Source organism: Lithobates pipiens, unplaced genomic scaffold (assembly GCF_037356315.1).
Source record: "Lithobates pipiens isolate NorthernLeopardFrog02 unplaced genomic scaffold, aLitPip1_a1.2 Scaffold_1, whole genome shotgun sequence".
Classification (NCBI taxonomy): domain Eukaryota; kingdom Metazoa; phylum Chordata; class Amphibia; order Anura; family Ranidae; genus Lithobates; species Lithobates pipiens.
In genome coordinates this window covers 117054385-117077908 of record NW_027507685.1, presented here as the reverse complement: position 1 = coordinate 117077908, position 23524 = coordinate 117054385, and the positions used below count along the sequence as shown (strand labels likewise).

The 23524-nt window shown below is 48.7% G+C and overlaps 1 protein-coding gene across 3 annotated transcripts; it reads right to left on the bottom strand.

Annotated features, from left to right (window-relative positions):
* Window positions 1-523: 523 nt before the first annotated feature.
* Window positions 524-20861, bottom strand: LOC143973820 (cis-aconitate decarboxylase-like). Of its 3 annotated transcripts, none has more exons than XM_077474710.1 (7): window positions 20799-20861; window positions 8564-8800; window positions 5575-5629; window positions 5169-5356; window positions 4305-4409; window positions 4015-4220; window positions 524-2415 (listed from the first exon to the last, which is right to left on the bottom strand). In XM_077474710.1, exons 2-7 carry the CDS (start codon window positions 8582-8584, stop codon window positions 1494-1496), a joined length of 1497 nt encoding a protein of 498 aa, XP_077330836.1. In that variant the 5' UTR covers window positions 8585-8800; window positions 20799-20861; the 3' UTR covers window positions 524-1493. The 3 variants fall into 3 exon arrangements, with proteins under 3 accessions (XP_077330836.1, XP_077330835.1, XP_077330831.1); XM_077474709.1 differs by lacking the exon at window positions 20799-20861 and adding an exon at window positions 11261-11816; XM_077474705.1 differs by lacking the exon at window positions 20799-20861 and having other exon boundaries at window positions 8564-10019.
* Between the last annotated feature and the right edge of the window lie 2663 nt (window positions 20862-23524).

Below are 23524 nucleotides of genomic sequence, written 5' to 3'. Positions count from 1 at the left end.
GTGGGAAGGCACTGATGGAAGCTGTTATTCTTGCCCTCTCAGCCTGCATGTTACTGTAGTGCTCACCCCAAAAAAAATAAAATAAACCCCCATTTGTTCCCGTTTCCTTTCCCAGATTAGAATTCCCTTCCACAGGCAGTGGTCTCCGCGGGGGGCATTGATCGTAGAAACTATTAATCACCTGAATGACCTCATCATACATAGATATACAATGTAATACTGACATATAATCACATACATAGGTTGGACTTGATGGATTGAGTATTTTTTTCAACCTCACCTACTATGTAACTATGTAGTGCAATAGCAGCCAGGCACACAGCAACACTCACTCTTCTGCCTCAATGAACAGTCAAGGGCCGGGGACTCCAAACCTTCTAATCAAAGGACCAGTTTATTTTAGGGGGGCTGGACTGTCCCAGTGGGAGCAAACAATGCCCCATCTTTAGTATTAGGGGGAGAAATAATGCTCCATCGTTGGTGTCAGTGAACCATGACCCCAATCCTCACCCACCACGCCCGAAACCTCGCCCACCATCAACCAAGACTGTCTGTACTTTCCAGGTAATAAAAAAGACACAAATACGATTTGCTTTGATTCCACAAACATATAATTATTACATTCACATTGAAGTAGTTGTACATTGCGTTCTATACAACTATCAGAGGTCAGAGTTTGGGGGGGGGGGGGGTCACTCACCCTTCTGTTAAATTTACATTAAGAGTAAAGATTTAATGGCTGACAGGAATCTATAAAAATATATTTAAATATAAATACACAATATATAATATATATATAGAAGACAAATGGGCTGTGCTTCCCTATAAACATTTGGCCCTACACCACTCTTAACATTCTGGTGCCCATTCTTGGCATGTAAAAAAATATATTAAAATTGTTTATTATCAATTATCTAGAAAAGTGAATTTGTCAATGTGACTTTTACATCGAATAATGAAATGTCATCCCAAAGTCCAGCTTTAGAATTTTCAGTTGCCAACAGAAGAACCGTTCAAGTTTTTTTAAACCATAATGAAGCTTTGGATGTTTTTGCTCCTAAATTGTATAACCAATTTTATGGAAGTTTTGGGTGGAGTGCAGAAGGGTTAATCCTCTGTCAGGTTTTTATTGCTGTCAGGGTCCCCACTATGGAGATTCTGCCTCTCCACTTGTCCTGGTGACCATTGTCACTGGGACTGGAAATGATGGGAAATCCAAAGTTTAGATTTGTCACCAGAAGAGGAAGAGAGTGGAAATCTTCCAATGAGGACAATTGTTCTGGTGTCAACTGTCTAGGAGAGAAGTCCCCTCATTGTGGAAGGATTTTATCTCACTTTCTGTTGTGCCTACAGGAAAAGTAATCCCCGAATGAGATGCTGATGGATGAATGAAAACCTGACGAAGGGTCAACCATTCCCCACTCCATATAAAACAAACAGTTGAATGTTTAATGAGTTGTCCTTTTCCCGATTTTCATGTTGACCACACAGAATTATTGAAGCAGCAGAGGTAGCTGTGAACTGTCTGTTACGCTCTCCAGGTCGTCCACCATCTGGATGACACCTTGGATCTTGTCATCCTGGAGGACGATTCTGGCATTGGTCACAAATTTCTTCAGCAGGGACTCTCTGCTCAGGGGCTTTCTCCAGTGGCCGTAGAAAGTGTCACATTTACCGACCATCACATCCCCGTTCTTCAGCAGCAAACACACTTCACCGTACATCTTATCGAAGTTGGCCTCGTTGTCCTGAGGATGCTCCACCACCATCTTGCTCAGAAGATGCTGAAGGTCTTTTCGAAACATGTGATCATCATTGAAGGAAGCGATGGTAACTTCACCATCCAGGAGAGCCGTGCAAGCATTGAACTGGAAGGAGTGACGGGCCTGGTGCTCAGACTCTGGATAAGGCCTATTGATGTATTTGGAGATCGGGACTCTGAGAACTATAGATTGGATAGCAGATGGGTCAAAAGAACCATAGTGCTCTATATATCTATTTCTGACTGAGACCGCAGCATCGGCTACCCAGTGCATCCCCAGATGTGCCGGGAAAGACTTAAAGGCAATGTCTTGCTTTGCTAGAAGGAACTCATAGTTTTTACCAGGGAATGCCAGTGACTTAGGTTGGTAGTCACCATAAAATGCACTAAAACCAGAGCAACCTGGGACATCATCCAGTATGAGGGAGTTGGCCTCCATTCCTTTAGAAGCCAGAATAGCAGCTTCCAGGCCTAACCTCGTAGCATTGCCAATGTGTAAAGGCTTGGCTAGAGTAGCGGCATTAGCCATTGGGGCACCAGCAAGAGAGGCAGCGATTGCCAGGGCGTGCATGCATTGTTCCTTATCTAATAAAAGAAGCTTGGCAGAGGCGGCAGCACTTCCCATGGTTCCAACTACTGAAGGTGGATGAAATCTGTAATAAGAAAACATTTCCAATTACTATGTATTAAATAATACAAGATAAAAAAGCAATAGAATTGAGTAGAGAAGGGCTGAGGTTTCATTTCTTCCTTGGGGTGTATAAAATAACAGTCTACGGAAGGATCTTCTATTCTATTTCACACCATGACTGTGCCCCTCCCCCCCCCCCTCCCCGTTTACAAAGCCAGCTCTATAAAGACATTGTGTGACCAGGTTGGTGTGGAGGAACTCCAGTGTCCTGCACGGAGCCTTGACCTCATGACTTTTGGAAGACCTTTGGGATTGAGTTTTCTCATCCAATATCAGTACATGCCCTCAACCCTACTGAATACTTTTGGGTTAATATCTCATGCCAAAGGTGTTCAGTAGGTTTGAGGTCATGGAAGAACATGAGTGTCCTGCACAGAGCCCTGATCTTAACCCTACTGAACACCTTTGGACCTCTACCCTACTAAAACACCCTTTTTCTGTTCCAGCATGACTGTCCCCCCGTGTACAAACCCAGCTCCATAAAGACATGGTGTGACCAGTTGTGTGGAGGAACTCAAGTGTCCTGCACAGAGCCCTGACCTCATCCCTACTGAACACCTTCGGGATGAACTGGAACACCGATTGTGTGCCAGATGTTCTCATCCAATATCAGTACCTGACCTCACAAATAGGCACAAATTACACTGAAATCTTCCAAAACCTTGTGGAAAGTCTTCCCAGAAAAATGGAGGAGGATGTTATATCCACAAAATGGAAACAATTCCATAAAGACATGGTGTGACCAGTTTGGTGTGTCCTGTACAGAGCCCCGACCTCATCCCTACTGAACACCTTCAGGATGAATTGGATTGTGAACCAGGTCTACTAGTCCATCAGTACCGGACCTCACAAATGCAAGAATTATGTCACTGGCATAGCAAGGATCTCTGGAATGTAGTGCTGGTGACATACTTCTTACCTTGACTGTCTTTGGTTTCCATCCGGTGGTTGCTGCAGCACCCATTTACATTCACAGGAATGTGCTTTGGGAATATTGTGCTTGACCTCACAAATGTGCAAAAAATCCTTCAGACACCCTCCAAACTTTTGTAGAATATCTTCCCAAAAGATTGGGGGATGTTATAACCACAAAGCAGGGCAACTCTATATCAATGGCCATGGTTTTGGAATGGGATGACCAACAAGCCCATAGAGGTTTGATGGAAGGATGAACTCAAGTGTTCATCACAGAGCCCTGACCACATCCCTACTGATCACCTTTGGGACGAATTGGAATGTCGATGGTGAGCCAGGTCTTCTCCTCCAACATTAGTACCTGACCTCACAAATGGGCACAAATGCCCACAGCACCTTCCAATATCTTGTGGAAAGTCTTCCTAGACTAGTGGAGGATTGTGGGTTGTCTAACAAGTTCATATACAGTAGGTGTGATGGTCATTTCTGCTATATAATGTAACTGTGGCATAAAAAAGACCCCCTAATCTTGTCTGAAAATAAGTAGGATAAGACAATGCCTGGGTGTAGATGTATCCATATATTATATTGGAACAGAACAGCGATGAATACAATTATAAAAATAATGACTTTTGTAACAACTCACTTTTTAGGAATGTTATTTGCTTCTTTGGAAAAGCCCATCAATCTTCCTTGAATCTCAATTCCAACATTGAAAGCCATCAGAAGCTCCTCTCCAGTGACTCGCCTTTCTTGGGAAACCATCTGTGTCAGTGCCAATAGAGCTGGAAGGACGGCACCGGATGGGTGGGTGGCGGGGTGCCATGTGTCATCAAAGTCCATGGAGTGAACCTGAACCAACAAGACATTATTATTAGACACTTTCCACCCTCTTCTGGTCTCTGGGGTTTATTACTGGCGGTCGACTATACTTACAGCCACACCATTAGCATACGCGGCCAGGGTGGGGGAGACCTTCAAACCTTTCTGTCCATAAACTGAGCAATGAGAAGTATTTCCGTACGTGCAAAAATGCAGATCCTGAAAAAGAATCAAAATGAAGGCTGAATATTTCCTGTGACCTTCTCCTCCAGGTAGGACACTGAACACAGGGATAATGAAAAACTGCAAAATCTCAAAAAGACCAGAAATAAAATTGAAAATCATTGGAAAATGGGGACATTTCTTTAACTTTGGATTCCACTTTGAAATTGGGTAATAAATTTGATGGTGTGGTTCTGGATGTTCCTGAATATGATGATCAATTCCAACCCTTGGAGGGTGGAGAATCTCAGAGCAATGTGAAAATTAAAAAAAAAAAAAAAAAAAAGAAGGATGAGATCACCAGAGCAATGTGAAGGTCTATCTAGAAGGATGAGATCCCCAGAACAGTGGGGGAGGTCTATATAGAAGGATGAGAACCTCAGAGCAATGTGAAGGTCTATATAGAAGGTTGGATCCCCAGAGCAATGTGAAGGTCTATATAGAAGGATGAGATCCCCAGAGCAATGTGAAGGTCTATATTGAAGGTTGGATCCCCATAACTCAAGATTTAGTCCTGGGAATGTTATTTACAGCAAAACATCAGAAAATATAACTAACACGTTTCACAAATCCCTTCATCGGGGCTCGGAGATAACATATCATACAGTAAATGGAAGACATATACACAATGGCCTACAAAACATTGATACATTGTGTGTATACAATGTATGACAGATCATACACAGTGTGTATCAATACTCTATTGTATTTAGGTCATGGGTGGGGTGGGCAATGATATTGTACATGGGGACCTACCTGACAATATTTCAGGATGATATTGAAGACATGTGTTGTACTTCCGATTAATCCAACTCCAATGCTGTCCAGCATCATGCGCTTACTTCTGTGGCGCACTATATCGGGGAGGTGCCCGGGGCGTATCCCGTGGATAAACGATGCAAAGCTGTTGGTGACTGTCTCCTCATCCTGGCTTCTGACAACCACTAAAACCGACAGAAGATTATTATTAGTGACAACTCTTCCTCTGATCTCTGTCCCTTCATATCACATGGGAAAATCCGGAGCAAGGAAATGGGAACAGACCAACCTTCCCAATGGGGAAGTGACCAATCAGAGCTTGTCTCTTGTGATATGAAGTGTGATTGGTTGTCGTGGGCGGTCCCATGTTGTCCGGACTTGGAATATTCTTTTCCATCCTTACCTTTCATGGCTGATTGGTGGATGTGTCTGGACAGACGGTGGATCTTCTTTGTGTTCTGGAGGAATAAAACAGAAAAGTACATTCAGATTTCAGCGACTTTTCACCGTCTGGGAAATGATTTCAGTTCTGCAGTGAAGAGATTTTCATTTTAATGTTTGGAAGTTCATCTGGCGTTCTGCCGCCGTCCAGAGCCGCCCCTCCCCCCCGAACGTCACAATCTGATTGTAGAATCTTCTCTACATCCACCAAATACCATGGACTACAAGACCTTTTCTGATTGGATACATGTGGGGGGGCGAAAGATCACTGTGCAGATGAATGTTTACCGAGCGAGATGAAGGTGTGTTCACATCTATCAACCAATCGTGTGCAAGAAAAAGAGTGATCAATTTTCCTCACACCTGATTGGGTGATTAAAGTGGACACAACTTTTCCATATTTACAAACAATCCCTGTAGATAAAAACAAAATGAATGGTTTAGGGCAGTGATGGCAGACTTCAGCACCCCGAATGTTTCAACTACCATGAGCATCATGGGAAATGTAGTTCCAGAACCTCTGAGGTGCCAAGGTCCGCCATCACTGCTTTACATGAACCCTCCCAGCTCTTGGTTGGTCTACAGAGGATTGTACAATCAGATTGTAACCTGTATGGCCAACTTTATATTAGTCACCCAAGGGAAGACACAAAAGTCCATCCAGTTCAACCAATAAAAGTCCGCAATCCATCACACACAGGTGATCCAGAGGAAGGTGAAAACCCAGCAAAGTATCATCCAATTTCCTCCAGCAGGGGAAAAATTCCTTCCTGATACCCCGAGAGGTAATCGGATTTTCCCGGGATCACCTTTCCCTATAAATGTTACTATCCATTTATATTCTGTACATTTAGGAAAGAATCCAATCTACTGAGCCGGCCGAGATCCACCTCTGCAGGGAGTCTATTCCACATTTTCACAGCTCTTACTGTGAAGAGGCCTTCCCGTATTGTTCTATATTTATAAAGAATTAGGGTTCCAAGTAGTAATACATTCTGCCTTATCTGCACTGGGGTGAATACGATCAATTCTGCCTCTTCACTGATGGAAATGATCGGATCCACAGCAATGGTTGGGATTTGGGTCATTGAGCTGGGTGTAGTGCTCAATATTTCCACTAGAGGGCGCTCTGACCTCACCACCCACTTACCGTCCTGCCGCTTGCGCTCATTTGATCACATTTATCGGTAATCAATAATGAGTTTGTATTTCTAAAGCTATTCTTATACTTTTCAAGACAATATTACAACTTTTCTTTGGCCAGGAGACAGATTTTTTTTATTTTTTCCCCCCCCCCCTTTCCTTCATGTAAATAAAAAGGAGAAAAAAGGGGAAAAACGCAGACTGTCAAATAAGTTTCTGAGTTGTGAGGATCAGCAATGCATTTCAGAGATTTTCAGGTGAAATTACAGATTTCACACTTGACAAAAAATTTGGTAAAAATTGCCCTTTAAATTTTGCCATTCAGCACTGCAACATAATCACCATCAAGAAATAAGTAAAAAAAAAATAAAAAATAAAAAAAAAAGTTAGAAATATTATTTTTCCTTTGTGCTTTTTTAATGCTTATATTTTGGTAGATTTTGTTATTTGATTTTTTTTAACTAATAGAAAAATAAATGAATGAATGAATGAATGAATGAAATACTTGTATAGCGCACAATGCGAACTGAATCGCCTCTAGAATAAAGAATATTAACATGACGATACACAATCAGTTGTCATTTTTTTTCCTCTCAGTTTTTTTGTAAGTTACAGTTAATAAAATCTATCAAACAAAGTACAAAAAAAAAAAAAAAAGTCGTTTCAAATATTTCAAGTTCCTTTTTTTTTTTTTTTTTTTTTTTTTACTCAGAAACATTAAAGCTCATTCCAGTCTTATTTTATATAAATTCACAACATTTTTGGTGAAGTTTCATCAATGTGAAATCACTGTTCACTCATCTTTACTTAATAAATGAATAAAAGTTAATATCGTACCGATTCTATTTTCCCCACAAACCTTGCATTTTTTATTTTTATTATTTTGGCACTGCTGGAGGTGAGGACATTTCTTTATCACCTTATTAAAGTCCAATCACCAGCCTAAAATAAGTCAGTGGGTTTTTTTTTTTTTTTTTTTCTTAAGGATTTTTAGGTCAGAGTTTTGGTTGGAATTGGCTATTACTGAAGTTGTATGTACAAAACAAAAAACATGCAACTTCATTTCATCTATTCATATTTTCTTCTCACATTTTTTTTTCCTGCAATTTCTTTCTCTCAAAAATTACCATTTATAAATGACTTTTGTGACACAGATAAATTGAATAGATGGGTTTGCATTTTAAAAATTAATAGAAGATGTTGGTTAGACAGGATGGACTTTTTTCAACCTAACTGTGTAACTATGTAAGATAATAAGAATATTAACAAAAATGAAAATAACAACCATACTACATATTAAAAACAATAATACTACTGCTACTAACAACAATATAACAAATAATAACAATACTACAAATAATGACAAGTCTCGGCTTCATAGTCACCCGACTCTGAAGACGCCCTGTACAAAGCAACTTCAGTGTGGCCCGCAATCGACTTCTGTAATAGAAGTCAATACAAGTCGCTCTGAAGTCGCCCCCAGATGGTTCAGAAAGCTCTTTTCTAAGACAAAGCGACTTGAGTCACCCCAATTAGAACCTTTTCATTGCACTGAATGGAGCGCAACCTGTCAGTTTAATAATAATGAGAAGAATCATAACAAATGATCACAACAAAATGACCACCACCACTAATACAACTACAAATAATAAGAATCATAATAAAATAAAAAAAGAATACTACCGCTATTAGTAATAATACTACAAATTGTGATAATAATAATAATAATATAGAATACTACAAATAATAATAATAAGATTTGAATCCAATCTCCTGCAGACTGAACTCCCCGGAATAATAGAAATCACCTGTATGGCGGTGGAGAACATGGTGCGATCGATATCTGGGACGATCTCTCAGATGATTGTTGGCTGTCTGGGTCAGAAGAGAGAATATTTATTTGGCAGTCCTGACATCATCCTCAGGAAGTGGGCGGTCCTCCTCAGGAAGTGGGTGGTCCTCCTCAGGAAGTGGGCGGTCCTCCTCAGGAAGTGGGCGGTCCTCCTCAGGAAGTGGGCGGTCCTCTGACACCCAGGAAATAAAAGCTGAATATTTGTTGGGAATTTTTGGCAGAGAAGAGATCGAGGTGATGAAATGATCGACTCATTGTAATAACAATAATATTTTGCTGTCTCATGTTTTTTATTGTATTGAATAAAACGTCTTCTTACATTGACTCGTCTTGTAGCCATGCCAGACCTCCCCCATTTATAGCCCCCGATCCCTCGTTTTCTAACAATCAAATCTTTTTATGCCACGAAAACTTTGACCTTTACATTTTACAGCCCAATACAGATAAAAACATCTTTATATTTATAAACTTTGTAGATTTCATAAATCTGAACTGTTAATGTTTCACTTAAAATAGAAATACAGAAGATTATATTGTGTGTGGGCGGATCGATCATCCAAAGGGAAATGATTGGATTTCCTCCCTGGGGAGTCCTGGGATTTTTCACAAGATGATTTAACCCCTCAATCTCCTCCACCTGTTACCACCCCTCCCCCATAGACTAGAGCGAGGGTCACATTACTGCTATCATGGGCCCATTGATTGGAGAGAAGATTGTCATCATCACTTCTGGACCTTATTTTGTGCACTGATGTTGGACGAGAAGGCCTGGCTCGCAGTCTCCACTCGAATTAATTCCAAAAGGTGTTCTATGGGGGTTGAGGTCAGGACTCTGTGCAGGCCAGTCAAGTTCCTCCACCCCAAACTCACTCATCCATGTCTTTATGGACCTTGCTTTGTGCACTGGTCCAAATCATTTGGTGGTGGGAATCCCTCCCCCCACAGTCCCAATATAAGTTGCTGATTGCCGCTGTTCTGGCAGATAGTGTCCTGCCATCATATAGTGTCCACCCCGTGGGCAGAAGAAGCTTCGGAAAATCTCTGAAGCTGAAAGGCGCCTGCGCCGTGAGTGGAGGTGGTAGCCCCACCATCCAAGCGGACATAGGGTTGTGAAAATTAGAGGGCCGCTCACCATGCTTCGGGCTCGGCCTCGCTGCACTCGGCTCTTTTATATTCCTACTGGACTCACGGCGCAGGCGCCGTTGATCCTCGGCTATTTTCGGAATCTGTGTTGCTGTGTACTGCGCATGCTCAGTACACAGCGGACACTATCCGATGGGGGACCTTATATGATAGGACACCACTATTACTAGTAAAATAAATAAATATAAATTTCATAAAAATCTCCCATAGTTTGTAGATAACATTTACGTAAACCAATCATTATCTACTTATTGGGATTTTGTTTACCAACAATGTGCAAGAATAGATATTGGAATAAATTGATGAGGAAATTAGATTTTTTTTCCTGGATGTTTTATAGCAGAAAGTAAAAAAATAAAATAAAATTCAATTTTTTTTATTTCAAAATTTTAGTTTTTTTGTTTATAGCGCATAAAATAAAAAGCGTGGAGACGATCAAATCCCACCGAATTAAATCTCTATTTGTGGGGAAAAGACACCAATTTTATTGCGTAGAGTCACATGACCGCACCATTGTCAGGTAAAGGAACGCCATGCCGTATTGCAGAAAACGGCCTGGTCATGGAGGGGGTAAATCTTCCGGGGGGGGGGGGGGGGGTTAATAATATTGGAGTATTTAGACTGATTACCCTGAAAATACCAATTTCCTGGGCAGTCAGATCTGTGAGGAATCTGAGGAGGAAATTCTTTGTATTTCTTTCATTGATTTTCTGCTGGGGGGAGGGGAAATCCGGCGTTGTGAATTCCGCTGTCACTATTCTGGGAGATTAAATTGTGCCAATAAAACGATTTCATGTCGGGAATCAGAAAATCCTCAGATATCTGATCTCCACCTCGTCCGTCCCTTGTGTGTCAAATGCTACCCTTCCAGAGGAGATCCCACCGTTGCAAGGAGGGGGGGGCGCAGTGCCGGCCACCGGCGGTCCGCATGGAGGGGGGGGGGGCGCAGTGCCGGCCACCGGCGGTCCGCATGGAGGGGGGGCGCAGTGCCGGCCACCGGCGGTCCGCATGGAGGGGGGGGGCGCAGTGCCGGCCACCGGCGGTCCGCATGGAGGGGGGGGGGCGCAGTGCCGGCCACCGGCGGTCCGCATGGAGGGGGGGGGGGCAGTGCCGGCCACCGGCGGTCCGCATGGAGGGGGGGGGCGCAGTGCCGGCCACCGGCGGTCCGCATGGAGGGGGGGGGCGCAGTGCCGGCCACCGGCGGTCCGCATGGAGGGGGGGGCGCAGTGCCGGCCACCGGCGGTCCGCATGGAGGGGGGGGGGCGCAGTGCCGGCCACCGGCGGTCCGCATGGAGGGGGGGGCGCAGTGCCGGACACCGGCGGTCCGCATGGAGGGGGGGCGCATGGAGGGGGGGCGCAGTGCCGGCCACCAGGGGTCCGCATCGGGGGGGCACAGTGCTGGCCACCAGGGGTCCGCATCGGGGGGCGTAGTGCCGGCCACCGGGGGTCTGCAGGGGGGGGGGGCATAATCCAAAATATTATATCACTATCTGGTGCTGAGCCCACTTACTGCCTCATAGTGTCCCATTATTAGGAGGTCAACCACTGTCCATGGAATGGGGGCTCCTTCTTCTCTGCACTGCGGGAGACATACTCTCCTCTATATGGGAGACATGAAGGACTCCCCCTCCCCCATCATTGCCTCTCATTAGTGTCTCCTGTGTTCTAGGCGGAGTCCATTAGTTGTCGGTGCAGAGAAGAAGGAGCCCCCATGCCATGGATAGTGGAGGACCCCTAATAATGGGCCACTATGAGGCAGTAAGTGGGCTCAGCACCGGATAGTGATAGAATGTGACTAAAGCACCAGATTTTTTGAAAATGTAGAGGAGATTTAAATATCCTTCCAGGAGGTGAATGTCATTCTTCTATGTCTGATATTTTCTTCTGTTTTATGGCTGCACCATCTTTTAGGGTGTTTCCCCAAATATCTTGTTTGCATGGAGGGCGTAGTGCCGGCCACCAGGGGTCTGCATGGAGGGTGCAGTGCCAGGCCACCAGGGGTCGGCATGTAGGGTGCAGTGCCAAACACCAGGGGTCTGCATGGGGGGGTGCAGTGCCGGCCACCAGGGGTCTGCATGGGGGGGTGCAGTGCCGGGCCACCAGGGGTCTGCATGGGGGGGTGCAGTGCCGGGCCACCAGGGGTCTGCATGGGGGGGGGTGCAGTGCCGGGCCACCAGGGGTCTGCATGGGGGGGGTGCAGTGCCGGGCCACCAGGGGTCTGCATGGGGGGGGTGCAGTGCCGGGCCACCAGGGGTCTGCATGGGGGGGGTGCAGTGCCGGGCCACCAGGGGTCTGCATGGGGGGGGTGCAGTGCCGGGCCACCAGGGGTCTGCATGGGGGGGGGTGCAGTGCCGGGCCACCAGGGGTCTGCATGGGGGGGGTGCAGTGCCGGGCCACCAGGGGTCTGCATGGGGGGGGGGGTGCAGTGCCGGGCCACCAGGGGTCTGCATGGGGGGGGGGGTGCAGTGCCGGGCCACCAGGGGTCTGCATGAGGGGGTGCAGTGCCGGGCCACCAGGGGTCTGCATGGGGGGGTGCAGTGCCGGCCACCAGGGGTCTGCATGGGGGGTGCAGTACTGGCCACCAGGGGTCTGTATGGAGGGTGTAGTTCCAGCCACCAGGGGTCTGCATGGAGAGACACAATCACACATTGGAGAGATGATTCCTCAGGAAATGAAGCTCACACAAACCAGTCCGGTATTTGTATATTGTGAGGTCATCACCAGTCTGGTATTTATATAATGAAATCATATCCCCTCTCAAGCGTCTCTTCTCCGGAGAGAATAAGTTCAGAGCTCACAACATTTCCTCATAACTAATATCCTCCAGACCCTTTATTAGCTTTGTTGCCCTTCTTTGTAGTCGCTCCATTTCCAGTACATCCTTCTTGAGGACTGGTGCCCAGAACTGGACAGCATACTCTAGGTGCGTCTGGACCAGAGTCTTGTAGAGGGGAGAACTATTGTTTTATCTCTGGAGTTGATCCCTTTTTAATAGTCTGTTTGCTTTGTTAGCAGCAGCTTGGCATTGCATGCCATTGTTGAGCCTATCATCTACTAGGACCCCCAGGTCCTTTTCCATCCTAGATCCCCCCCCCCCCCAGAAATTCTCCCCCCAGTCTATGGATTGCATTCAGATTTTTACCACCCAAATGCATTAGGTTTCATGCACACGAGACGCAGATGCAAACTCTGCTGGACACGTTTTTAAAAGCTGAAACCGGCGTTTAGAAATGCCCGTTTTGCCGCGATTTATACCGCGATTTAGCAGCGTTTTACCGCGCTTGCGTCTAGAAGCATTTAGTTAAGCTAACATCATAGACCCTCCCCAGCTCAAAAAACAGTATTATTAACTATTTCAGCAATTTTGTGAGACCAGAGTGAGTAGCAGCAGCAGTGTACTTGTATTTAGTGTGTCACTTGCCACGGCACCTGCCACAAGTTGTGGATTGTCCACTTGCCACGTGACTTGCCACGTCACCTGCCCCAAGTTGTGGATTGTCCACTTGCCATGTCACTTGCCACCTGCCATGTCACTTGCCACAAGTTGTGGACTGTCCACTTGCCACGCCACTTGTCAAGTCACCTGCCACAAGCTGTGGATTGTCCACTTGCCACATCACCTGCCACAAGTTGTGGATTGTCCACTTGCCACGTCACCTGCCACAAGTTGTGGATTGCTCACTTGCCACGTCACCTGCCACAAGGTGTGGATTGTCCACTTGCCACGTCACCTGCCACAAGTTGTGGATTGTCCACTTGCCACGTGACTTGCCACATCACTTGCCACGTCACTTGCCACGTCACTTGCCACGTCACCTGCCCCAAGTTGTGGATTGTCCACCTGCCACGTCACTTGCCACAAGTTGTGGATTGTCCACATCACCTGCCACAAGTTGTGGATTGTCCACTTGCCACGTCACCTGCCACAAGTTGTGGATTGTCCACTTGCCACGTCACCTGCCACGTCACCTGCCACAATTTGTGGATTGTCCACTTGCCACGTCACCTGCCACAAGTTGTGGATTGTCCACTTGCCACGTCACTTGCCACAAGTTCTAGATTGTCCACTTGCCACGTCACCTGCCACAAGTTGTAGATTGTCCACTTGCCACGTCGCCTGCCACAAGTTGTGGATTGTCCACTTGCCACGTCACCTGCCACAAGTTGTGGATTGTCCACTTGCCACGTTACCTGCCACAAGTTGTGGATTGTCCACTTGCCACGTCACCTGCCCCATCACCTGCTACAAGTTGTGGATTGTCCACTTGCCACATCACCTGCCACAAGTTGTGGATTGTCCACTTGCCACGTCACCTGCCACAAGTTGTGGATTGTCCACTTGCCACGTCACTTGCCACGTTACCTGCCACAAGTTGTGGATTGTCCACTTGCCACATCACTTGCCACTTCACCTGCCACGCCACTTGCCACAAGTTGTGGATTGTCCACTTGCCACGTCACTTGCCACCTGACATGTCACTTGCCACAAGTTGTGGATTGTCCACTTTCCATGTCATTTGCCACCTTCCATGTCACTTGCCATTGCAATCGTTTAAAATATTTTTTAATGGTTTTTCATCATTTGCAATCATTTTTGAGATTTTTAATGTAAAAAAAAAATAGGTCACCTTTAAAAACTCTTATAAACGAAAACGCGGTAGCAGAGTTTTGCCGCGTTTTGCGTCTGAAATGTGGAAACTTTTGCGTCTGAACCCATTTTTTTGCTTCTGGAAAAATGAGGTTAAACGCAACTGCATTAAAACGGCAAAAAAATAGACTGTGTACATGGACACATAGGATAACATTGAATGAGTTCAGAGGCAGTTGAAAAAAGTGTCCAACTGCCTCTGAACACGCGTTTAACAGCATCTCGTGTGCATGAGGCCTTATGTTACATTTTTCGACATTGAACCTCATTTGCCATGTAGTTGCCCCTCCTCCCCATTCATTTGTTCAGATCTTCTTGGAAGGTTTCGACATCCTGCGGAGAAGTTATTGCCCTGCTTAGCTTAGTATCGTCCGCAAATACAGAGATTGAACTGTTTCCCCCATCCCCATCCTCCAAATCATTTATGAACACATTAAATAGGATTGGTCCCAGCACAGAACCCTGGGGGACTCCACTACCCACCCCCCGACCATTCCGAGTACTCCCCATTTATCACCACCCTCTGAACTCGCCCTTGTAACCAGTTTTCAATCCATGTACTCACCCTATGGCCCATGGCGTACAGTAAACGCTTATGGGGAACTGTGTCAAATTCTTTTGTAAAATCCAGATACACCGCGCCTTCGGGCCTTCCGTTATCCAGATACACCGCGCCTTCGGGCCTTCCTTTATCCAGATACACCGCGCCTTCGGGCCTTCCTTTATTCAGATACACCGCGTCTTCGGGCCTCCCTTTATCCAGATACACCGCGCCTGCGGGCCTCCCTTTATCCAGATACACCGCGCCTGCGGGCCTCCCTTTATCCAGATACACCGCGCCTGCGGGCCTCCCTTTATCCAGATACACCGCGCCTGCGGGCCTCCCTTTATCCAGATACACCGCGTCTGCGGGCCTCCCTTTATCCAGATACACCGCGTCTGCGGGCCTCCCTTTATCCAGATACACCGCGTCTGCGGGCCTCCCTTTATCCAGATACACCGCGTCTGCGGGCCTCCCTTTATCCAGATACACCGCGTCTGCGGGCCTCCCTTTATCCAGATACACCGCGTCTGTGGGCCTCCCTTTATCCAGATACACCGCGTCTGCGGGCCTCCCTTTATCCAGATACACCGCGTCTGCGGGCCTCCCTTTATCCAGATACACCGCGTCTGCGGGCCTCCCCTTATCCAGATACACCGCGTCTGCGGGCCTCCCTTTATCCAGATACACCGCGTCTGCGGGCCTCCCTTTATCCAGATACACCGCGTCTGCGGGCCTCCCTTTATCCAGATACACCGCGTCTGCGGGCCTCCCTTTATCCAGATACACCGCGTCTGCGGGCCTCCCTTTATCCAGATACACCGCGTCTGCGGGCCTCCCTTTATCCAGATACACCGCGTCTGCGGGCCTCCCTTTATCCAGATGGCAACTCACATCCTCATAGAAGGTTAGTAGATTGGTTTGGTAAGAACGATTCTTCATGAATCCATGCTGATTACTGCTAATGATACCGTTCTCATTACTAAAATCTTGTATATAGTCCCTTATAATTCCCCCCAAGAGTTTAAATGCTATTAATGTTAGGCTGACTGGTCTGTAATTCCCAGGGATTTATTTGGGCCCTTTTTAAATATTGGTGCTACATTGGCTTTTCTCCAATCAGCTGATACCATTCCAGTCAGTAGACTGTCAGTAAAAATTAGGAACAATGGTCTGCCAATTACTTGACAGAGTTCCCTAAAAAGTTTTGGGGGGGGGGTGCGACTTGACTGGCCTGCACAGAGTCCTGAACTGCGAGAACACCTTTGGGATGAAATAGAGTGCAGACTGTGAGCCAGGCCTTCTCATCCAACATCAGTGCCTGACCTCACAAATGCTCTTCTGGAAGAATGGTCAAACGTTCCCATAGACAGACTACTAAACCTTGTGGACGGCCTTCCCAGAAGAGGTGAAGCCGTTATAGCTGCCAGGGGCCAACTCAATATTGAACCCTAGGGACTAGGAGGTCGTTAAAAGGTCATGTGCGTGTAAAGGCAGGCGTCCCAATACTTTTGGTAATATAGTGTATCTAGACACTAAGTCTGGGGTTTGGTTTAGAGACAGGAAAATGTTATCTGTGATCTCCGATGACCCAACATGACCCGTCTATATGGACTCCTCCAATGATAGAGCAGCTTCCATGATTGTAATGTGATCCAAGAAGAAATCATCATCTCAATATTCACATTTCTGCAATGATGAAAGCGGCAGAGATGACAACTGAATAGACAGTCCTCCCATATAGACAGTCCTCCATAGTCCAGAGATTGTCTTATTCTCCCTCTACAATGGTAATTGTACCATCCCCGGAGACATCTAAATGTGGTCACTAACAAACAATCAGGTCATCTTCGGGGCAGGTTTGAGTGCTATGTGGGGATCCATCAACCCCCTCCCCTCCCCCGATGGTTGAGTTGTGGGGCTCAGGAGACCTGATGGTTACATTGTGAGGTTCACTAGACCCCATGATTATGTTCTGTGGTCCAGTAGACCCCATGGTTGAGTTGTGGGGTTCAGAAGATATGATGGGTGAGTTGGGGCGTTCATTGGCACGATTGTTGAATTGTAGGGGTTCAGTAGACTTTTTGGTTACATTTTAGGGTTCAGTAGACCCAACGGTTGGGTTGTAAGGTTCTGCATGTATATTGTTGATGGCTTTTATACAGAAAGAAAAAATGTTAAAGCGACAGTCCACAAATGTGTGTTATTTTACATATTGAAATATTGGCCAGTCAACGAAGAGGACGGACCATGTCTAGCCAGAGCTAGATGGGCTATAGATGCCAATACCAACAAACAATAATAAAAAGGCAGCAATACACAATAACCCAGACCCTCCAATCCCTTCTACTGAACCCTACAACTCCATCATCTGGTCTATTGAACCCAACAACTCAATTGTCAGGTCTACTAACGCCACAACTCAACCACTGATTCTACAAAACCCCCACAACACAACCATTGAGTCAACTGAACTGTTGGGTCTACTGAACCCCATAACACAACCATTGAGTCTACTGAATGCCACTACTCAACCATCGAGTCTGATGAATCCTACAATTCAACCATTAAATGGGGTGATGGATCATCACACCTGCCCCGTAGATGACCTGACTGTTGGTGACAACATTTAGATGTCTCTGGGGATTTACCATTGTGGGGGGTAATACAGATTTATATTATGTGATATGACGAGAGCTTTAGCTGGGGTTTTCCTTTTGATATTTGAAGTAAACCTCTTCCTCCATATCCGACCAAGAAGTCTTTGTGTTCATCATCTGCATGACGTCCACCATCTATTTACCTGGCTTGTAATTGCCACAATAAACAGCTGTGATAATACAATCATAGGACATAATCTATCAATACTCAGCAAACATAAAGCTATAATAGTGTCCAATACAAATAAGAGATAAGAAATAAAAATAAACATGAAGTACATGGAAGGAGATTCTACCACAATTCACAGAATCTGGTTTCTACCTATAATAAATGAAACTTCTGCTGTAATTCTGAGCTGTGACCTTACCAGTGGCGGCTGGCACTCAAAATGTTTTTTGGGGGGGGGGGCACAAACAAACTGAGAAATTCTAAAGAATACTGAAAAAAAACGTCATGTGCGGCCTCAGCGTGCCCCGTCGTGTGCGGCCTCAGCGTGCCCCATTATATGCAGCCTCTGTGCCAGTCCTTACATTGTAATGATGATGATGATGATGAAGGTTCCTGTGAGATGATGAGGATACAATGTCACATATCAAGACACCTTTGTTACCTGGTGGGGTTCAGAATATTCGGTTACATCAGCACTATCAGCTTTAGCACTTCTGTTCACATACACAGAAGTGATGACCCAAAGGGGTCTTTATATAGTGAAAAGTAAATGGCGGTACAGCAAAATACCAGACTTCAATCCCGAGGGGCCAAGCCTAATAATAGAGAGAATGGATGTTTTACTAGACTAATACAATCCCGTCCTGGGATTGGGTGTCTCCCCTTCATCGGGGGAAGATGTGTAATGATGAATGGGGTGAATCTCCAGTGAGAAGTTGGAGGCGCCATTGTTAGGTGTTGTCCATGGTGGACTGTGACCGACTCTGCACAACGTTTACACAGATAACACCGGCGGAGAAGAGAGATATATATATATATATATATATATATATATATATATATATATATATATAATCTGAGAGAGAGAATTTATATTCCACCACAGCCTTGAATGCCCACCATCTGCACCTCGGGACCTGCACCCACACCAATGGTGTACCCCACTATGCCCCAACACTGCAGCCATGTCCGTTCAGCCACTGCATCCTAATTGATAAGAATGGGACTGCCTGAATGGGGCTGTAGGGATCCTGTGTGTGCCCTGCATGGTGGACACTGCTGTGTGCTCCGTGTCTTTGAGCGTAGCTACCAACTGTCCCTGAGGGATTGTATAGACAGACTATAACTGACCAATCACACTCCATAGATGGAAACTATAACTGACCAATCACACTCCATAGATCAATGGTTCTCAATCTTTCTAGTGCTGTGACCCCTTGATAAGTTTCCCAGGTTGTGGGGACCCCTACCAGTGACATTATATCCATAGCGGGGGTTGTCGGCACCCGAGACAAGTCATTTGCTCCCCTAACCCTGGACATTGATCCCTCCCCGAGTCCATTCCCCTTGTACAATATTACAACCCCTTATGGTATATTTTGGGGGTATCTTTCTTTCTCTTCTCCTTTCTTTCCCTTTTATCTCTCTCTATCCTAATTTCTTGTGTTTTTTTCCCCCATCCCCCACTCTCTAGCTAACTTTCTTGTTCTTTCTCTTATTCTTCCTCTCCCCTTTTCTTTGTTCCTCCCTCTTTTTTTCCTCTCCCCTGCATGTATTCTCAAATTTTATTCCTTCTATTGCTCCATGGTGGGAGGAATGGGATGAGTGGCAGTGCTGGGGGGGAGATGGGATGAGTGGCAGTGTTGGGGGGCAGGGTGGGATGAGTGTCAGTGCTGGTGGGGGGGATGGGATGAGTGGCGGGGGGTGGGATGAGTGGCAGTGCTGGCGGGGAGGGGGGTGTGATGAGTGGCAGGGCTGGGAAGAGTGGCAGTACTGGGGTGGGAGTTAGGATGAGTGGCAGTGCTGGGGGGGGGATTGGGATGAGTGGCAGGGCTGGGGGGGGGGGAGATGGGATGAGTGGCAGGGCTGGGGTGGGTGTGGGGATGAGTGGCAGTGCTGGGGGGGGGGGGTGGGATGAGTGGCAGTGCTGGGGGGGATGAGATGAGTGGCAGTGCTGGGGGGGGGATTGGGATGAGTGGCAGTGCTGGCGGGGGGGTTGAGTGGCAGTGCTGGGGGGGATGGGATGAGTGGCAGTGCTGGGGGGGGGGGAATGGGATGAGTGGCAGTGCTGGGGGGGGGGGAATGGGATGAGTGGCAGTGCTGGGGGGGGGGGGGGAATGGGATGAGTGGCAGTGCTGGGGGGGGGGGGGAATGGGATGAGTGGCAGTGCTGGGGGGGGGGGGGAATGGGATGAGTGGCAGTGCTGGGGGGGGGGGGGGATGGGATGAGTGGCAGTGCTGGGGGGGGGGGAATGGGATGAGTGGCAGTGCTGGGGGGGGGGAATGGGATGAGTGGCAGTGCTGGGGGGGGGAATGGGATGAGTGGCAGTGCTGGGGGGGGGGGGAATGGGATGAGTGGCAGTGCTGGGGGGGGGAATGGGATCAGTGGCAGTGCTGGGGGGGGGGGGGAATGGGATGAGTGGCAGTGCGGGGGGGGGGGAATGGGATGAGTGGCAGTGCTGGGGGGGGAATGGGATGAGTGGCAGTGCTGGGGGGGGGGGGAATGGGATGAGTGGAAGTGCTGGGGGGGGGGGAATGGGATGAGTGGAAGTGCTGGGGGGGTGGGATTGGGATGAGTGGAAGTGCTGGGGGGGGAATGGGATGAGTGGCAGTGCTGGGGGGGGAATGGGATGAGTGGCAGTGCTGGGGGGGGGTGGGATTGGGATGAGTGGCAGTGCTGGGGGGGGATGGGATGAGTGGCAGTGCTGGGGGGGGGAATGGGATGAGTGGCAGTGCTGGGGGGGGAATGGGATGAGTGGCAGTGCTGGGGGGGGGGGAATGGGATGAGTGACAGTGCTGGGGGGGAATGGGATGAGTGGCAGTGCTGGGGGGGGAATGGGATGAGTGGCAGTGCTGGGGGGGGGGGGGGAATGGGATGAGTGGCAGTGCTGGGGGGGGGGGAATGGGATGAGTGACAGTGCTGGGGGGGAATGGGATGAGTGGCAGTGCTGGGGGGGGAATGGGATGAGTGGCAGTGCTGGGGGGGGGGGGGATGGGATGAGTGGCACCTAATCTCAGGTATGCTACTCACTGTGTCTCCAATTTTGTGGTGTCTCATAGCAGGGACCTCTATGCTGAAATCAGGAGATGAGGTCTCCTCCAGCCCCTCCCACTTCACATTCCTCACCAGTCAGCTGACCTCTAGTCTCTGCCCTCCAGCCATGCTGTGAACTGAATGGACGGCTGTGAAGAGGCTGAGTAGTCGGCCGTGGGCTCCAGGAACAGCCCTGCTGGGCGGCCGCAAAAAGTCTGGGAGAGAGGTGCGGGTTTAGGAACAGCTCAGGATTTGGTGACCTCTGCCAAATTATAATTTGACCCCTGAGGGGGTCCTGATCCCCAGTTTGAGAACCACTGCCATAGAAAGACTAGCTATGACCAATCGCACACCATGGAAAGGCTATAACTCTGACCAATCGTACACCTTAGTACTACTAGGTACTTTTCATCGTGGACGCTGTGACATAGCACAATGTTTCTCAACTCCAGTCCTCAAGGCGCCCCATCGGGTCATGTTTTCAGGATTTCCATTGGATAAAACAGCTGTGGTAATTACTAAAGCAGGGAAACTGATCAAATCACCTGTCCAAAATAATGGCAAGACTGAAAACATGACCTGCTGGGGTGCCTTGAGGACTGGAGTTGAGAAACAGCGACATAGCAGGCACTTTTCATGGTGGGAGCTTTGTCACGGTGGGCACTTTGGCCAGGCAAGCAAAGTATCATGGTTGTGTTGTGGTATACCTGTCAAAGCTGTCCCTGATTTCGAGGGACTGTCCCTGATTTGGAGCAATGTCCCTCTGGGGAAGGGCGATCTTTCTTTCTCTTCTCCTTTCTTTCCCTTTTATCTCTCTCTATCCTAATTTCTTGTGTTTTTTTCCCCCATCCCCCACTCTCTAGCCAACTTTCTTGTTCTCTCTCTTATTCTTCCTCTCCCCTTTTCTTTGTTCCTCCCTCTTTTTTTCCTCTCCCCTGCATGTATTCTCAAATTTTATTCCTTCTATTGCTCCTTGGTGGGAGGAATGGGATGAGTGGCAGTGCTGGGGGGGAGATGGGATGAGTGGCAGTGCTGGGGGGCAGGGTGGGATGAGTGTCAGTGCTGGTGGGGGGGATGGGATGAGTGGCGGGGGGTGGGATGAGTGGCAGTGTTGGCGGGGAGGGGGGTGTGATGAGTGGCAGGGCTGGGAAGAGTGGCAGTACTGGGGTGGGAGTTAGGATGAGTGGCAGTGCTGGGGGGGGGGGGGGGGGTGGGATTGGGATGAGTGGCAGTGCTGGCGGGGGGGGGGGGTGTGATGAGTGGCAGGGCTGGGGGGGGGAGATGGGATGAGTGGCAGGGCTGGGGTGGGAGTGGGGATGAGTGGCAGTGCTGGGGGGGATGGGATGAGTGGCAGTGCTGGGGGGGATGGGATGAGTGGCAGTGCTGGGGGGGGGAATGGGATGAGTGGCAGTGCTGGGGGGGGGAATGGGATGAGTGGCAGTGCTGGGGGGGGGGAATGGGATGAGTGGCAGTGCTGGGGGGGGGGGGGGAATGGGATGAGTGGCAGTGCTGGGGGGGGGGGGGAATGGGATGAGTGGCAGTGCTGGGGGGGGGGGGGGAATGGGATGAGTGGCAGTGCTGGGGGGGGGGGGGGAATGGGATGAGTGGCAGTGCTGGGGGGGGGGGAATGGGATGAGTGGCAGTGCTGGGGGGGGAATGGGATGAGTGGCAGTGCTGGGGGGGGGGGGGGAATGGGATGAGTGGCAGTGCTGGGGGGGGGAATGGGATGAGTGGCAGTGCTGGGGGGGGGAATGGGATGAGTGGCAGTGCTGGGGGGGGAATGGGATGAGTGGCAGTGCTGGGGGGGGAAATGGGATGAGTGGCAGTGCTGGGGGGGGGAATGGGATGAGTGGCAGTGCTGGGGGGTGGGATTGGGATGAGTGGCAGTGCTGGGGGGGTGGGATTGGGATGAGTGGCAGTGCTGGGGGGGTGGGATTGGGATGAGTGGCAGTGCTGGGGGGGGATGGGATGAGTGGCAGTGCTGGTGGGGGGAATGGGATGAGTGGCAGTGCTGGGGGGGGAATGGGATGAGTGGCAGTGCTGGGGGGGGGGAATGGGATGAGTGGCAGTGCTGGGGGGGAATGGGATGAGTGGCAGTGCTGGGGGGGGGGAATGGGATGAGTGGCAGTGCTGGGGGGGTGGGATTGGGATGAGTGGCAGTGCTGGGGGGGGATGGGATGAGTGGCAGTGCTGGGGGGGGATGGGATGAGTGGCAGTGCTGGGGGGGAATGGGATGAGCGGCAGTGCTGGGGGGGGGGGGGAATGGGATGAGTGGCAGTGCTGGGGGGGGGGGGGGAATGGGATGAGTGGCAGTGCTGGGGGGGGGGGGAATGGGATGAGTGGCAGTGCTGGGGGGGGGGGGGAATGGGATGAGTGGCAGTGCTGGGGGGGGGGGGAATGGGATGAGTGGCAGTGCTGGGGGGGGAATGGGCTGAGTGGCAGTGCTGGGGGGGGGATGGGATGAGTGGCACCTAATCTCAGGTATGCTACTCACTGTGTCTCCAACTTTGTGGTGTCTCATAGCAGGGACCTCTATGCTGAAATCAGGAGATGAGGTCTCCTCCAGCCTCTCCCACTTCCCATTCCTCACCAGTCAGCTGACCTCTAGTCTCTGCCCTCCAGCCATGCTGTGAACTGAATTGACGGCTGTGAAGAGGCTGAGTAGTCGGCCGTGGGCTCCAGGAACAGCCCTGCTGGGCGGCCGCAAAAAGTCTGGGAGAGAG